We start from the raw sequence: 16405 nt of genomic DNA, 5'->3' as shown, positions 1-16405 counted from the left end.
ATATTTATAGTTATGTAAGGCTCCCTGATAATACTATTTCTAGTGTCTTATAAATGTCTGTTCTGTTCTTGATTTAATGATCTAGGCTTTTAGTTGTCGGAGTCAGAGAAATTGAGGAGTCTGAGTCAAAGGTTTAGCTTACTGACTCCATAGCCAACAGCCATTGTTCGAACACCCCTTTAACTTTGGATCTAGGTTAACACTTTCCTGGTATAGGATGTAGCAGTACATTTTTATGCTGAGATGTTCCCGCAAACAGACATGTATCAGTATCACTTGATTATATGGGCTCGGGAGCTGCGCCTGGCATGATAATGACTGCTTCACTCAAAGGGATATACACACGTGGTCAAAATTGTTGGTACCCCTCGTTTAATGACAGAAAAATCCACAATGGTGACAGAAATAACTTGAATCTAACAAAAGTAAAAATTAATCAAAAACCTATGAAAATGAACAAATGAAAGTTAGACATTGCTTTTCAACCATGCTTCCACAGAATTTAAAAGAAAATTAAAACTCATGAAATAGGCCTGGACAGAAATGATGGTACTCTTAACTTAATATTTTGTTGCACAACCTTTTGAGGCAATCACTGCAATCAAATGATTCCTGTAACTGTCAATGAGACTTCTGCACCTCTCGACAGGCATTATGGCCCACTCCTCAAGAGCAAACTGCTCCAGTTGTCTTGTGTTTGAAGGTTGCTTTTTCCAGACAGCTTGTTTCAGCTCTTTCCAAAGATGCTCAATAGGATTTAGGTCAGGGCTCATAGAAGGCCACTTCAGAATAGTCCAATGTTTTCCTTTTGGCCATTCTTGGGTGTTTTTACCTGTGTGTTTTGGGTCATTATCCTTTTGTAAGACCCATGACCTGTAACTGAGACCAAGCTTTCTGACACTGGGCAGCACATTTCTCTCTAGAATCCCTGGATAGTCTTGAGGTTTCGTTGTACCCTGCACAGATTCTAGACACCCTGTGCCAGATGCAGCAAAGCAGCCCCAGAACATAACAGAGCCTCATCCATGTTTCACAGTAGGGACAGTGTTATTTTCTTGATATGCTTCATTTTCCCATCTGTGAACATAGAGCTAATGTGCCTTGCCAAAAAGTTCCATTTTTGTCTCATCTGTCCATAGGACATTCTCCAAGAAGCTTTGAGGCTTGTCAACATGTAGTTTGGCAAATTCCAGTCTGGCTTTTTATGATTTTTTTTTTTCAACAATGGTGTCCTCCTTGGTCATCTTCCTTGAAGTCCACTTTGGCTCATACAACAATAGATGGTGCGATCTGACTCTGATGTTCTTTGAGCTTGAAGTTCACCTTTAATCTGTTTTGAAGTTTTTCTGGGCTCTTTTGTTACCATTCATATTATCCGTCTCTTTGATTTGTCATCAATTTTCCTCCTGCGGCCACGTCCAGAGAGGTTGGCTACTGTCCCATGGAGCATAAATTTCTGAATAATATGTGCAACTGTAGTTACAGGAACATCAAGCTGCTTGGAGATGGTCTTATAACTTTTATCTTTAACATGTTTGTCTATAATTTTCTTTCTAATCTCCTGAGACAACTCTTTCCTTCGCTTCCTCTGGTCAATAATGAGTGTAACACATACCATGTCACCAAACAGCACAGTGATTATCTGTAGCCCTCTATATAGGCCCACTCACTGATTCCAAGATTGTAGACACCTGTGATGCTAATTAGTGGACACATCTTGAGTTAACGTCCCTTTTGTCACATTGTTTTCAGGGGTACCATCATTTCTGTCCAGGCCTATTTTCATGAGTTTTATTTTTTTTTAGTTCTTTGGAAGCATGGTTGAAAAGCAATGTCTGACTTTCATTTGTTCATTTTCATTGATTTTTAATTTATTATTACTTTTGTCAGATTCATGTTATTTCTATGACCATTGTTTTTCTGTCATTAAATGAGGAGTACCAACAATTCAGTACTGTGGTGCTGATGGTTGTTGTGACATCATTTCAGGAGTTTTAGATTTCATATTTTGTCTTTTTTTTTATATTTTCACAATTTTTTTACATAGTCCCTTCATTGGACTTGTTCATTTATAAAACTGATGTTTAATCTAATGTCCTGCAATACTTGAGTTACGGATATTTTCCTAAACCAATTTGACCTAAATATACTACGAACATAGACTGCAATGTGTAGAGAACAAACATTTTCAGAATCACTTGGATATGTATAAGCATTCCAGACTTATTACCACATAAAGTGAGAGATGTCAGATTTGAAAAATTTGTCCTGGTCAGGAAGTGAAAATGGGCTTCGGCAGAAAGAAATTCATGCAGAATAAACAATAGTTCAAATGTAAAAAAAACTTTTTAATATTTGACAAATGTGATCAATTGAGTTCGTACTTGGACATTAATACAGTGCTATGCAAATTAATTGGGACAAAGCATTTTTTTTAAGTAAAATCGTAAGTTGGTTACCAGTCAGTGATTCAAACCAGTTTTAACTGCTTTGAACACGCACTCACACCTGTTCAAAGCAGTTAAAACTTGTTTGAATCACTGACTGGTAACCAACTTACGATTTACTTAAAAAAATGCTTTGTCCCAATTAATTTGCCCAGCACTGTAACTTTGCCATTTAATATGTTATTTTGAATTAAGTATGTTACTGCATTTAATTAATTAGTGATAGGGAGTTACTATCTCACAATCCAGGTCACGCTACCAATCCATGCTACTTTTTGCTTCTTCGTCCCATCCTTGATACCCTTGAAGTGAACAGATCTGCTTGCTTAGACAATCACTGGATGGATGGTTGACCAACCTCAGCCATTAATTGACTAATTGTTATTTTTAACTATTTCTGGTATGTTAATGTTGTGATTAGGAAGCATCGACTACCTGGGACTAGGAACCACTGGGAGACTGGATAAGTATCACTTCTGTCATTATTTGGGTCTGAGCCCTTTTAACAATACATTTTATTGGATGGAAAAACCTTTTAAGTGTAAATGTGTGATTTTGACAAAATGTATGTTTAGTAACAAATAAAATATTGGCATTAGCATGTGATTGACCTCTTACATGTTTGTTCTTGCAGCTCATAGGATTTGTCTTCACCATGGCCTATTCTTCATTAGGACACCTCATATTCTCCTCAGAAAGCTACTCTTTTTGCAGTGTTCTAAATTCAATCCAGGCTATTTTTATACATTTATTAGGGGTACGTGGTTTTAAGTATATCCACTTTTTGCAAAATCACATAAAATCAATCGACATTTCAACAGCATGTTTTTATGGAGCACTCTTCATCGCATTTACTGTTCTATGGACTGGAATGGTAAGCATCATATCTTAGCTCGAGATCTATATGAAAGTGGTTAGGTTTTTATTAATTGTCTCTGTTTGTTGAGATCTTGATTATGAAGTATTGTGTTATGAGGAATAATTTTGAAAAATAGTGGTTAAACTATTACATATACAGTGCTGTGCAAATTAATTAGGACAAAGCATTTTTTTAAGTAAAATCGTAAGTTGGTTACCAGTCAGTGATTCAAACAAGTTTTAACTGCTTTGAACAGGTACTCACACCTGTTCAAAGCAGTTAAAACTGGTTTGAATCACTGACTGGTAACCAATTTACGATTTTACTTAAAAAAATGCTTTGTCCCAATTAATTTGCACAGCACTGTATACTAGTTTATCTGTGCAGAATTATTCTACAACTAAGCATAAAATGTACGTTTTTCCATCTCAATTGTTCACTTTTATCCGTTAGGGTGTGTGCACACGTAAGCACTTTTTTCGCATTTTTTTAAGCGTTTTTACAGGCAAAAATGCTTAAAAACGCTTACAAGAAGCATCCCATTCATTTTAATGAATTCTGCACTTTTTGTGCATTATGATGCATTTTTTTCCGCAAAAAAAAAACACATTGCGGTAAAAAATGCAGCATGCTCATTAGGCTATGTGCATACGTAGTTTTAGGTGCTGCGGATTTTTCTGCGTGGATTTGGAAAAATCCGCAGGTAAATCCACAGGTCAAGAGACCTGCGGATTAGCCTGCAGTTTCACACCTCTACAATGGAGAAGGTTTAAAACCGCTGAGGATTCCGCACAAAGAATTTACATGCTGCGGATTTGAACCCACAGCAAATCCGCATGGAAAAATCCACAGCATGTGCACAGCGTTTTTCAGTTTACCATTGAAAACAATGGTACTGTACAACGCACCTAAATCTGCTGCGGACCCGCAGAGCCTGAAACGCTGCAGATCAGCATCACAATACGCAACGTGTGCACATGGCCTTAATTTCGTGGAAAAATCCGCATTTCTAACTATTTTCTATGAGACTGGGGCCGCTCCGGAAAAAAATGATGCATAAAAAACGTGCGTTTTTTTGCATAAGGAGTCCGGATTTCAGCCAGGAATTTTCTGCATACGTGGGTTCATAACCTTAAAGTGAGAATAATAACGAAACAACTCAAAATGTACAAAAATATATTTCAGATTATTTCTAAATAATATCAGCAACCAATATAGCCACCCTTCTTTTCAATAACAGTAATTAGCTTTCTGTTTTCATAAACTTTTGACAATAAACTTTTTGTGCAGCACCAAGCACAGCCTCCCAGACACTGTTGAAAGAGGTGACTGTTTTCCTTCACCATAAAACTCCCATTTAAGAAGGGCCTACAAGTTCTTAATAGGGCTTTGGTCAGGTGAAGAAGGTGCCATTTCATTATTATTTCATCTTTAGTTCTTTACTGGCAGCCAAGCAGTGGAGATTTTGATGCTGCAATGGAGCATTGTGCTGCATAAAAGTCATGGTTTTGTTGAAAGTTGCAGACCTTTTCTTGTACCAATGCTTGAAGAAAGTGTACAGTCATGGCCAAAAGTTTTGAGAATGACACAAATATTAATTTTTACAAAGTCTACTGCTTCATTTTTTCTAATGGCAATTTGCATATACTCCAGAATGTTATAAAGAGTGATCAGCTTAACAGCAATTACTTGCTAAGTCAATATTTGCCTAGAAAATTAACTTTATCCCCCAAAACACATTTCAACATCATTGCAGCCCTGCCTTAAAAGGACCAGCTAACATCGTTTCAGTGATTGCTCCATTAACACAGGTGTGGGTGTTGATGAGGACAGGGCTAGAGATCAGTCTGTCATGATTAAATAAGAATGACACCACTGGACACTTTAAAAGGACGCTGGTGCTTGGCATCATTGTTTCTCTTCTGTTAACCATGGTTATCTCTAAAGAAACACGTGCAGTCATCATTGCACTGCACAAAAATGGCCTAACAGGGAAGAGTATTGCAGCTAGAAAGATTGCACCTCAGTCAACAATCTATCGCATCATCAAGAACTTCAAGGAGAGAGGTTCCCTTGTTGCCAAAAAGGCTCCAGGGCGCCCAAGAAAGACCAGCAAGCGCCAGGACCGTCTCTTAAAAGTGTTTCAGCTGTGGGATCGGGCTACCAGCAGTGCAGAGCTTGCTCAGGAATGGCATCAGGCAGGTGTGAGTGCATCTGCACGCACTGTGAGGCGCAGACTCATGGAGCAAGGCCTGGTCTCAAGGAGGGCAGCAAAGAAGCCACTTCTCTCCAGAAAAAACATCATGGACAGACTGATATTCTGCAAGAGGTACAGGGAGTGGACTGCTGAGGACTGGGGTAAAGTCATTTTCTCTGATGAATCCCCTTTTCGATTGTTTGGGACATCTGGAAAACGGCTTATTCGGAGAAGACCAGGTGAGCGCTACCACCAGTCTTGTCTCATGCCAACTGTCAAGCATCCTGAAACCATTCATGTGTGGGTGGCTTCTCAGCCAAGGGAATGGGCTCTCTCTCAGTCTTGCCTAAAAACACAGCCATGAATAAAGAATGGTACCAGAATGTCCTCCAAGAGCAACTTCTCCCAACCGTCCAAGAGCAGTTTGGCGATCAACAATGCCTTTTTCAACATGATGGAGCACCTTGCCATAAAGCAAAGGTGATAACTAAATGGCTCAGGGAACAAAACATAGAGATTTTGGGACCATGGCCTGGAAACTCCCCAGATCTTAATCCCATTGAGAACTTGTGGTCAATCATCAAGAGACGGGTGGACAAACAAAAACCTTCAAATTCAGACAAAATAAAAGCATTGATTTTGCAAGAATGGACTGCTATCAGTCAGGATTTGATCCAGAAGTTGATTGAGAGCATGCCAGGGAGAATTGCTGAGGTCCTGAAGAAGAAGGGTCAACACTGCAAATATTGACTTGCTGCATTAACTCATTCTAACTGTCAATATAATCTTTTGTTACTCATAATATGATTGCAATTATATTTCTGTATGTGATAAAAACATCTGACAAACACACATAAAAACCAGAGGGCAGCAGATCATGTGAAAATATAATATTTGTGTCATTCTCAAAACTTTTGGCCATGACTGTACTCTAAAAAGTGGCAGTAGGTTTGGGAGTTGATTTTGAATCCATTGTTACCCCAAAAAGGTCCAGCTAACTCATTTTTAATAATATCAGCCCATACCAGTACCCCACCTCCACCTTGCTTGCATCTGAGTTAAAGTTGAAGTCTGTGCCTGTTACGGATTCAGCCATGTGTCCATCCATCTGGTCCGTCAAGAGTCACTCTCATCTCATCAGTCCATAAAAACTTTGAAAAATCAGATATTATCTTGAGTGATGCCTTGCTCAGTGGTGGTTGGGTTTCAGCTTCCTCACCTCAGCCATGTTTCTGAGCACTGAACACCTTTTACTTACGGACGCTCCGTAACGGATTGCAGTTCTAGAATGTGACAACACTGGAGGATAATGGGTTCTTGGTCACTTCACATTTTATCTTTCTCAAATCTTTGGCAGTTAATGTGTGTCTTTTTAACATGTTTTTGTGACCCGGTTGACTATTTTCAACAAAAGTTTTTATTGTTCAGTGATCTCACCCCAATGTCTAAGCAATTTCAAGAGTGCTTCATTCCTGTGTAAGACTTGTAACAATTTTTGACTTTTCAGAGTCAGATAAATCTTTTTTTGGCCCATTCAGCCTGAGGAAAACTAGCTGCTAATAATTCTGCATAATTTGATAAAGGTTATTGTATCCTTAGGCCATATTTGTGCACACAAATACACATCGCCTGATCTGCTTTATCCAATAATCATTCAAGTTTATATAGCATTGAGTTGTAAAAAATATGCATAAAAATGATGATATGGTCAAAACTCTCACTTGCCTAATTATTGTACATACAGTGTATATATAAGGATGTGTCAGATCAATACAGTCAAGCCTATTAATAAAGCTATTTCCAGTCTAATAGGTGTCAATATTAGAATATGTTGTTTTCTGCTTTCATTTCTCAAAGTTTGAATACTGAGATAGTTTTGATTAATGTTTTATTTCTTAATAGTTCAAAGGAATCCTCACTTCTGTTGCCAAATACTCAAAGAAGGCACAACGCAGCAAGCATCTTGTGACATTTACAGAACTGGTATCTCATGCAAGACGACTGATGCTTTCAATAATTGGTCGACAAAGACAAAAGAATGCAGATAGCATTTTTGTAACTGAAAGTGTAAGTAACTAAAGGTAGCTTCCATAAAAAAGGTGTACTTTTGCCCATTAAAACACATCTGTCACTTCAAAAACCATGTCTAGCTAGGGTCAGCACAGTGTCAAGTTCATTAACCCCTTCCCATAAAGGGACGTTGTATTAACATTGAGAAAGGGTCCTTAGGTGTAGAGGGGGCTAAGGACCAGCGCTCCATTTCTAATGCAGCATATACCAGCTATTTTACATAGGATCAATCTCTAACAGCTGCAGCTGGAGTCAAGTTCCCCGCCGCGGCTGTTAATGCTGTTGTCAATCTCTGTCAGAGGTACTAAAGGGTACCAGCACCAATGCTTGCTTGCAATGGCTCCATTCAACCCCCTTGACATGATCATGAGGGACCAATGGGTTACTATGACAGCTGAAGATCTGCTGAAGACCCCCATTGATGTGATTTTGGTCCTGTGAGGATCAGCCATAGGCTGAGCTGCACAGCAGATTGAGATTTCACTATGTTGCAATACTTTGATATTATCTATGTATATAATCATCTTATGGTGTCTGTCTGTCTGTAACTGAAATCCCGCTCCGCTGATTGTGGCGGCCGTGACCAATCAGCGACAGGCGCAGTGCGCAGGTGCAGTCCTCAATTAGAAGGACGCATGCCACGGCTACCGTCGGGAGATCAGCGGCACTAGCCGCTGATCTCCCAACGGTTGCTGCGGGTCATCTCCGGGCGCACGGGCGTCAGCGGCGACGCAGCCGGGAGATGACCGGCACTAGCCGGTACCCAGGGTCCGGAGGAGAAGAGACTCCTACGGACCCTCTGTACCATAAACATGGAAAAATAGAATTACAATAAAAAATAGTGATCTACTCACCTTCCGACAGCCGCCGGACTCTTTCTCTCCTCTCCATGCTCCCGGCATCTTCCGGTCCCAGTACTTTGCGCAAAATACCGCTGATGACGTCTCATGAGAGGACGTCAGCAGCGGTCTTTGGCGCAAAGCAGTACTGGGAACGGAAGATGCCGGGAGCGTGGAGAGGAGGGACAGAGTCCGGGGACCGTCGGATGGTGAGTATATCACTTCTATTTTAATCTCCCGCTGGCCATACTCTAGAGTACCCGATGCTTTTGAATTGGGCCAGCAGCTAGTATAGTATAAGCATTCAAATGATCACAGGTTTTTATGCCTATGGGTGGCCTTCACAGGAGTACCAACTTGGCAGCCCACACCAGCTGCCATGGCACCCAATTGACACCCTGCTAGAGCATCAAGGGGGTGGGGGCGGCCAAGAAGAGACATGTAAGCAGGGATCACACAACTGAATTGTCTAAGCCTCTGATACAGGCAGATAATGGCCGTGTAACAAAGCCAGCATCTGCCCGACATGGAGCAAACGCTTTGAAAATATGTAAATTATGTTAAAGTAGTTGTTTGGGCATGTGCTTCATCAATATTCAGTTTAGTCTTACAGCACTGTGATTCAGAAGCCAAGACCTTCCTGAAATCTAGGAAAACATATGTTTTACCAAGGATATAATTTACATGTATGCAGAGTCTCTGTTGGTCAGGCCCATATTTGACACTAAGCACAGGAGGCTGTGTACCTAAGGCAGCACAGACAACAAATTCTTTTCACTAATTTCTCTGTGCCTTTCGCTGGAATGGCACCTACACGAGAGAAGGCATATGTTAGGCGCCGGGATTCTCGACGCTGCACAGGGTAGATTCCAAGGCTTGTCTGACTCTGCAGTCTCCATTCTGCTGTGGCCGCAGTGGAGGCTGCTTAGCGGAGACGTCGATTTCAGGGTCATGTTCAGACTTGTGCTGTGCTCTTGGTTGCTGCTGGCTCTCCAGCCAAAGCTATAGTAACTAACTACTGGCAGCGGCGAAGAGACCTTCCAGAGGCTAAGTCCAGATTTCTCCCTTCTGAGCATACTCATGAGGTGGCGACCTTGCATTGGTGGTCGGTCGTCAGCTGCTTGGGTGACGTGGCAGGTCCCAATTTGTCCACGAGCAAGGTCCTGTCTGACTGGACTTGAACAGAACATATAAAAGGTTCCCAAGAAGCGGGCGTCGGCGCGCTAAGTCATTTGTGTTTGGTGTGTTGCTGGATTCGTCACCACCCTGAGTGCATGTGTGCCACTACTAGCACTGTGAGTGTGTTTAAGCAAGCAGTGTAGGGTGGGAACTCCCGCTTAGCTTAGCATCTGCCTCCTGGCATCCTAAGTCACAGGTGCAGATCGCACACCATGTATCAGAGCAAGTGCAACCACCAGCTTAGACTTTCCTGGGAGGGTAGCTATAGGGACCCCAAACTTGTGCCACTATCAGTATATTCCTTTGAAGCCTAAGGCTATGTGCACACGCTGCGGATTCACCTGCGGGTTTTTCTGCACGGATCCGCAGGTAAAACCGCAGGTAAAGTGACCTGCGGTTTTCCTGCGGATTAGCCTGCGGTTTTGCCCTGCGGTTTCACACCTCTGCTATGTTAAAGGTGTGAAACCGCTGCGGAATCCGCACAAACAATTAACATGCTGCAGTGTGTAAACCGCAGCAAAACTGCACGGAAAAAAACGCAGCGTCAGTACAGTGGATTTGAAATGCCATAGGCTAACATGGTACTGTACCATGTCTGCGGAACTGCTGCGTTTCCGCAGGGCCAAAAACGCTGCGGAAACGCAGCAGAATCCGCAACGTGTGCACATAGCCTAACGGTATAGGCTTGAGTGCTCTGTCTTCTTGTACTGTTCTGCGGGTACTTGTCACTCTTTCCACACGGAGTGACATTTAACTCCATGTGTTTATGGTGCTTGCACGCAGCATTGCTCCACCATTGTTTACTAGCTGCGGCTTCTCCATCACCGCACGGTGGACCCCGGGTTGCGATCGCACCTTTTCATCAGTTATATTTGATGTGATCCACAAACCCTAACTGCATGTAGGTGACAATGAGAGGGCTTTGGAATGCAGTGGATACAACTGCTCTAATTGATAGAGAAGCTCTCAGTGTGCTGCGCTACTCCATCCAGAGTGAGAATCCCTGACAGTCACAGCAGAGGAAGCACCACTAAGGAATAGCTTGTAAAGAGAGAAGTCTGTAGCAAGGGGATGAAATTTGGTGGAATACTATATGTGTGTGTACAGTATATGTATCTGTGTGTGTATCAGTGCATATATTTATATATGTATAAAAACTTGTGTCTGAATGTGCATGTATGCATAAATCCATGTGTCTGAGACTGTATATACTGTATGTGTAAAGAAATGCTTGAGTGTGAGTGTACCGTATGTTTACCACCATATGTCTGTGTATGTCCTGCATGTACGGTATGTATAGCCATGAGAAAAACTAAGTACATCCTATTTGAAATCTATCATTTCACATTTCAGAACATAATAAAAAAAAATCTGGTCCTTCGAAGGTTTTACAATTCAGTAAATACAATCGTCAGATGAACAACACATGACAAATTACACTATGTCATTTATTTAACAAAAACTAAGTCAAAATTCAGAAACTGTGAACATCCTACAACTAGATTCTGGCGATTGTCCTGCAGCTACATTATGGACAAGTAAGGGTTTGAAATATCTAAGGCAGTTTTATGCTAATTCTTCAACCGTTCTAACATTTGTTGCCGCGAGAAATAAGTGTCAGTTATCTAATGCTGACTTTTATTACTATCTCTAGATTTGCCATGTAGTCTCAATGCAATTTGGCTCTATTCAAGTTAACATTTGTCTTGCCAAATTTGAAATTTTGTTGAAAACTGAAGATCGCAAACCCCTTGACTTGTTTAAATGATATATGGGCTATGGTATTCTTTTGCATGGAACTCTTTATACATAATTCCCTACATGGGCACAAGTGTCACTAATTGTTTGTACACTGTACATTGTTGTCTATATTGGTTGGGTTTATATACAGTAAATGAATAGAAGACCTACCCGATAGGAAGGCTGATGACTGGGTGGAGGTTGGAAATTCATTCCTACCTACAGGTGCTTCTCACAAAATTAGAATATCATCAAAAAGTTAATTTATTTAAGCTGTTCAATACAAAAAAATGAAACTCATATATTAGAGTTATTACAAACAGAGTGATCTATTTCAAGTGTTTATTTCTGTTGGTGATTATGACTTACAGTCAATGAAAACCTAAAAGTCTTTACTTCAGTAAATTAAAATAATTAACAAAAAACACCTCCAAAGGCTTCCTAAGCATTTAAAAATGTCCCTTAGTCTGTTTCAGTAGGCTCCACAATCGCAGGGAAGACTGCTGGCTTGACAGATGTCCAGAAGGCAGTCATTGACACACTCCACAAGGAGGTAAGCCACAAAAAGTCATTGCTAAAGAAGCTTGCTGTTAGTAGAGTGCTGTATCCAAGTATATTAATGGAAAGTTGAGAGGAAGGAAAAAGTGTGGTAGAAAAAGGTTCAAAAGCAACTGGGATAACCGCTGCCTTGAAAGCATTGTTAAGAAAAGGCCATTAAAACATTTGGGGGAGATTCACAAGGAGTGGACTGCTGTTGGAGTCATTGCTTCAAGAACCACCACACATAGACGTATCCAAGACATGGGCTACAAGTGTCACATTCCTTTTGTGTCAAGCTACTAATGACCAATAGACAACTCCAGAAGCGTCTTACCTGGGTCAAGGAGAAAAAGAAATGGACTGTTGCTGTCAGCGCAGCCATCTACGAGGAAATTTTAGTGCACTTCATGCTTTCCTCTGCCGACAAGCTTTCTGGAGAAGGAAATTTCATTCTCCAGCAGAACTTGGCACCTGTCCACACTGCCAAAGGTACCAATATCTGGTTTAAAAACAACAGTATCACTGTGCTTCATTGGCCAGCAAACTCACCTGACCTTATCCCCTTAGAGAATCTATGGCGTATTATAAAGAAGAATATGAGAGACACCAGACCCAGCAATGCAGACAATCTGAAAGCTGCTATCAAAGCAAATTGTGCTTCCATAACACCTCAGCAGTGCCACAGGATGATCGCCTCCATGCCACGCTGCATTGATGCGGTAGTTGATGCAAAAGGAGCCCCGACCAAGAATTGAGTGCATTTACTGAACATACATTTGTAGGCCAGCATTTTGGATTTTAAAATCATTTTTCAAGCTGGTGTTATAAAGTATTTTAATTTACTGCGTTAATGACTTTTGGGTCTTCAAGCCATAATCTTGAACATTAACAGAAATAAACACTTGAAATAGATCACTCTGTTTGTAATGACTCTATATAATATACGAGATTCACTTTTTGTATTGAGGAACTCAAATAAATTAATCTGATGATATTCTAATTTTGTGAGAAGCATCACTTTGGTTCGTTCAAGAGATATTTTAATCCAATATGCTTCTACCATAGAAAATATTATATCCTAGTTAGACTTTAAAAAATTAATTTTCAAACTTTGAGTAATGCAATTGGTGTGACATTGAACCAGGGTCTCATATGCACTTTGTCTAGTCTTGTTTTCACACACATTGTGACTTTCCTGGATGTTCACCCAGCAGATATGCCTGCTGGGCATTATAGAAGAAGTGGTACAAAATTCTTATAAAAAATTGTTTTCCTTTATATTTTCTTTTTGTGCAGAAGAAGTGGTAACTATAGCATGGACGTCAAATTTGACCCTATGACTTCCACTCTGGATTAACCTAGTTAATAAATATAGGTCTTTTGCAAAATCTTATATACAGTTAGATCCAGAAATATTTGGACAGTGACAGAATCTTCATGATTTGGGGTCTGCACGCCACTATTGTTTATTTAAAATAAAACAGCTGAGAAGAAGCAATTGAAATGTAGACTTTCAGGTTTAAATAAATGGGTTGAACAAAAATATCCACAACAACTCCTCATTTCAGGGTCTCAAAAGGTAATTGGACAAATAAATATAATGTTCCTTTTTAATACTTTGTAGATAGTTCTTTGTTTGACAATGACTGCCTGAAGTCTGGAATCCGTTAACACCAGCACTGGGTTTCCTACTCCAAACACTGGGTGTTCATTTTGATAATTTGCTAGGTCTTTACTGCAACTGACTTCAGTTGTAACTTATTTGTGGGTCCTTAAGTTTTGTCTTAAGCATGTAAAAAGCCTGTTTGATGGGGTTGAGGTCTAGTGAATAACTCGGTCATAGCAGAATATTCCACTTCTTAGCCTTAAAAATTCCTGAGTTTCTTTTGCAGCATGTTTTGGGTCATTGTCCATCTGTACAGTGAAGCGCTGTCCAATCAACCTTGCTGTATGTATTTGGTTGAATCTGAGCAGAAAGTAAAGCCCTGTGCACTTCAGATTTCATGCAGCTGCTTCTGTCTTGAGTCATCAATAAACACTAGTGACCCAGTGCCATTGGAAGCCATGTTTGCCCAAGTCATCACACTGCCTCCACCAAGTTTACAGAAGATATGATGTGCTTTGGAAAACGAGCTATTCTAAGCCTTCTTTAGACAGCTATCATTTTTCCATGTTTCGGCCGACAGTCTTGTGACAGCTTCTTTTTCGCGGCAGGAGTTAAGGTTTTCATTGGTATAATTTTCGGGAACAAGACTCTTTTTATTCGCTTTCTATTCCGATTTTTGGGAAGTAAAATGAACAAAAACCAGGAATTCAGGATTTTTGTTTTATATATATATATATATATATACTATATATATATATATAATATATATATATATATATATATATATATATATATATATATATACCGTTCCGAGTGGGGTAAAATTTATAAGGCAGCTTTTTTTTGGGTCAGTACGATTACAGCGATACTTCATTTATATAATTTTTGTATGTTTTAGCGCTTTTTCGCAATAAAATCTATTTTATAGAAAAAAATATTTTTGCATCTCTTTATTCTGAGAGCTATAACTTTTTATTTTTCTGCTGACTGGCTTGTTTTTTTGCAGGACAAAATTACATTTTGAGCTATACCATTTTTATTTCCATTGTCTTTTTTATAGCGTTTTATTGCACTTTTTGTTCGGCGGTATGATGATAAAGCATAGTGTTTTTTTCCTGGCTTTTTATTAACCTTTTTAATGGTGTTCACTGAAGTGGTTAACTAGTAGGACAGTTTTAAAGGTTGGGTCTTTCTGAATGCGGCAATACCAAATATGTGTACTTTTTTTCTTTTTTTTTTACATAAATGTATTTATTGGAATAATATTTTTTCTTTTTTTTGTTCTTTATTTGAGGATTTTTTTTTGATTTTTACACTTTGTAATAACTTTTTTTTACATTGTCACAGGATGGGACATCACTATATAGTAACAGATCACTGATCTAATACTCTGCAATGCTTCCGCACTGCAGAACATTAGATCAGCACCGGACAGGCAGTGGAGGAGGCGTGTCAACCCTCGCTCTTGGCAGGTGCTCACAAGCCACCTTCCCTGCAGGACCCTGAAGGACCCCGGAGTCAGGGGTCACCATGGAAACCATAAGCACCATGCAATGGCCACTCCCTGTGCAATATTCCTTGATGTCGCTGTCACTATGGTAATAGAACCTGTTAATAATGAGTGAACTCATCTATCCCTCAGTGTATGTGACTCAAAAAGTTGTTGCTGGTGTTTCAATCCAAGCAGACAAGATCTTTTCTAATTTGTGTGGTCATCTTCTGGACATACAGTTCACTCCAGAAATATTTGGATAGTGACATAAGTTTCGGCATTTTAGATGTTTACCAAAACATATTTCACCCCTTCTCTACTTGCGCTGTACATATACTGCTCTGTGGGAGCTGCGTTCCAGCAAAGAGAAGTATATATATGATGATGTGATCACACAGGCTCACGCTGAGCGCAGCAGCGATTGGGTTTGGGTGTCAGCTGTGTCAGTGGGTTAGAGCTGGCACCCTGCTAGCACCGATTGCGGCATTTAATCCTTGTCTGGGGGAATAATAGTTTTCACTCTGCACCGTGCCAAGATGCGACCGTCCAGGCTTAGAACCACTTTTGAATGGGCAGCATCATTGACCAACGGTGACATCATCGTGGTTACCACTGGTCAGTGAGGCTGTGTTCTCAGCAGGTCTGAACTGCGGAGACCTCAGCACCGTGGGAAATAGCGGGCTTGATGTTACCTGACAATACAAACGTGTCATCAAGTTGAAATAGGTGAATGAGCAGTAATCAGGTGAATGAAGTAAAAATACAAATTTGCATCCCTTTGAGAAAGCACTGTTTTAACACGCGAAACTCGCATTGGGGTACTGCCACCCGGCCCAGGGTCACACTCTTCAACTCTGTAAAGCACTATTCCTGGATGTGACTTTGATTTTTTATCTTATATTCTTAATGCTGTGACTCTTGTGGGATGGTTCTTACCAGGGTTTACCTTCTCATACAGTGGGTACGGAAAGTATTCAGACCCATTTACATTTTTCACTCTTTGTTTCATTGCAGCCATTTGGTAAATTCAAAAAAGTTAATTTTTTTCTCATTAATGTACACTCTGCACACCATCTTGACAAAAAAAAACAGAAATGTAGACATTTGTGCAAATTTATTAAAAAAGAAAAACTGAAAAATCACATGGTCATAAGCATTCAGACCCTTTGCTCAGTATTGAGTGGAAACATCCTTGTGAGCTAGTACAGCCATGAGTCTTCTTGGGAATGATGCAACAAGTTTTTAACACCTGGATTTGGGGATCTCTGCCATTCTTCCTTGCACATCCTCTCCAGTTCCAACAGGTTGGATGGTGAACGTTGGTGGACAGCCATTTTCAGGTCTCTCCAGAGATGCTAAATTGAGTTTAGGTCAGGGTTCTGGCTGAGGCAGTCAAGAATAGTCACAGAGTTTTTCTGAAGCCACATCTTTGCTAT

At 40.2% G+C, this 16405-nt stretch overlaps 1 protein-coding gene across 1 annotated transcript in view; it reads left to right on the top strand.

The window, feature by feature from the left end:
* PKD1L1 (polycystin 1 like 1, transient receptor potential channel interacting) overlaps positions 1 to 16405 on the top strand; it is a 901078-nt gene that overhangs the window by 845711 nt on the left and 38962 nt on the right. The window contains exons 61-62 of the mRNA XM_073549827.1: positions 3082 to 3321; positions 7406 to 7570. Of these exons, the coding sequence (XP_073405928.1) occupies positions 3082 to 3321; positions 7406 to 7570 (405 nt within the window). The remainder of the gene's footprint in view (positions 1 to 3081; positions 3322 to 7405; positions 7571 to 16405) is intronic.

This window comes from Dendrobates tinctorius, unplaced genomic scaffold (assembly GCF_039654945.1).
Source record: "Dendrobates tinctorius isolate UK_male_01 unplaced genomic scaffold, ASM3965494v1 ptg000162l, whole genome shotgun sequence".
Taxonomy (NCBI): domain Eukaryota; kingdom Metazoa; phylum Chordata; class Amphibia; order Anura; family Dendrobatidae; genus Dendrobates; species Dendrobates tinctorius.
This window is presented reverse-complemented; position numbering and strand designations above follow the sequence as displayed.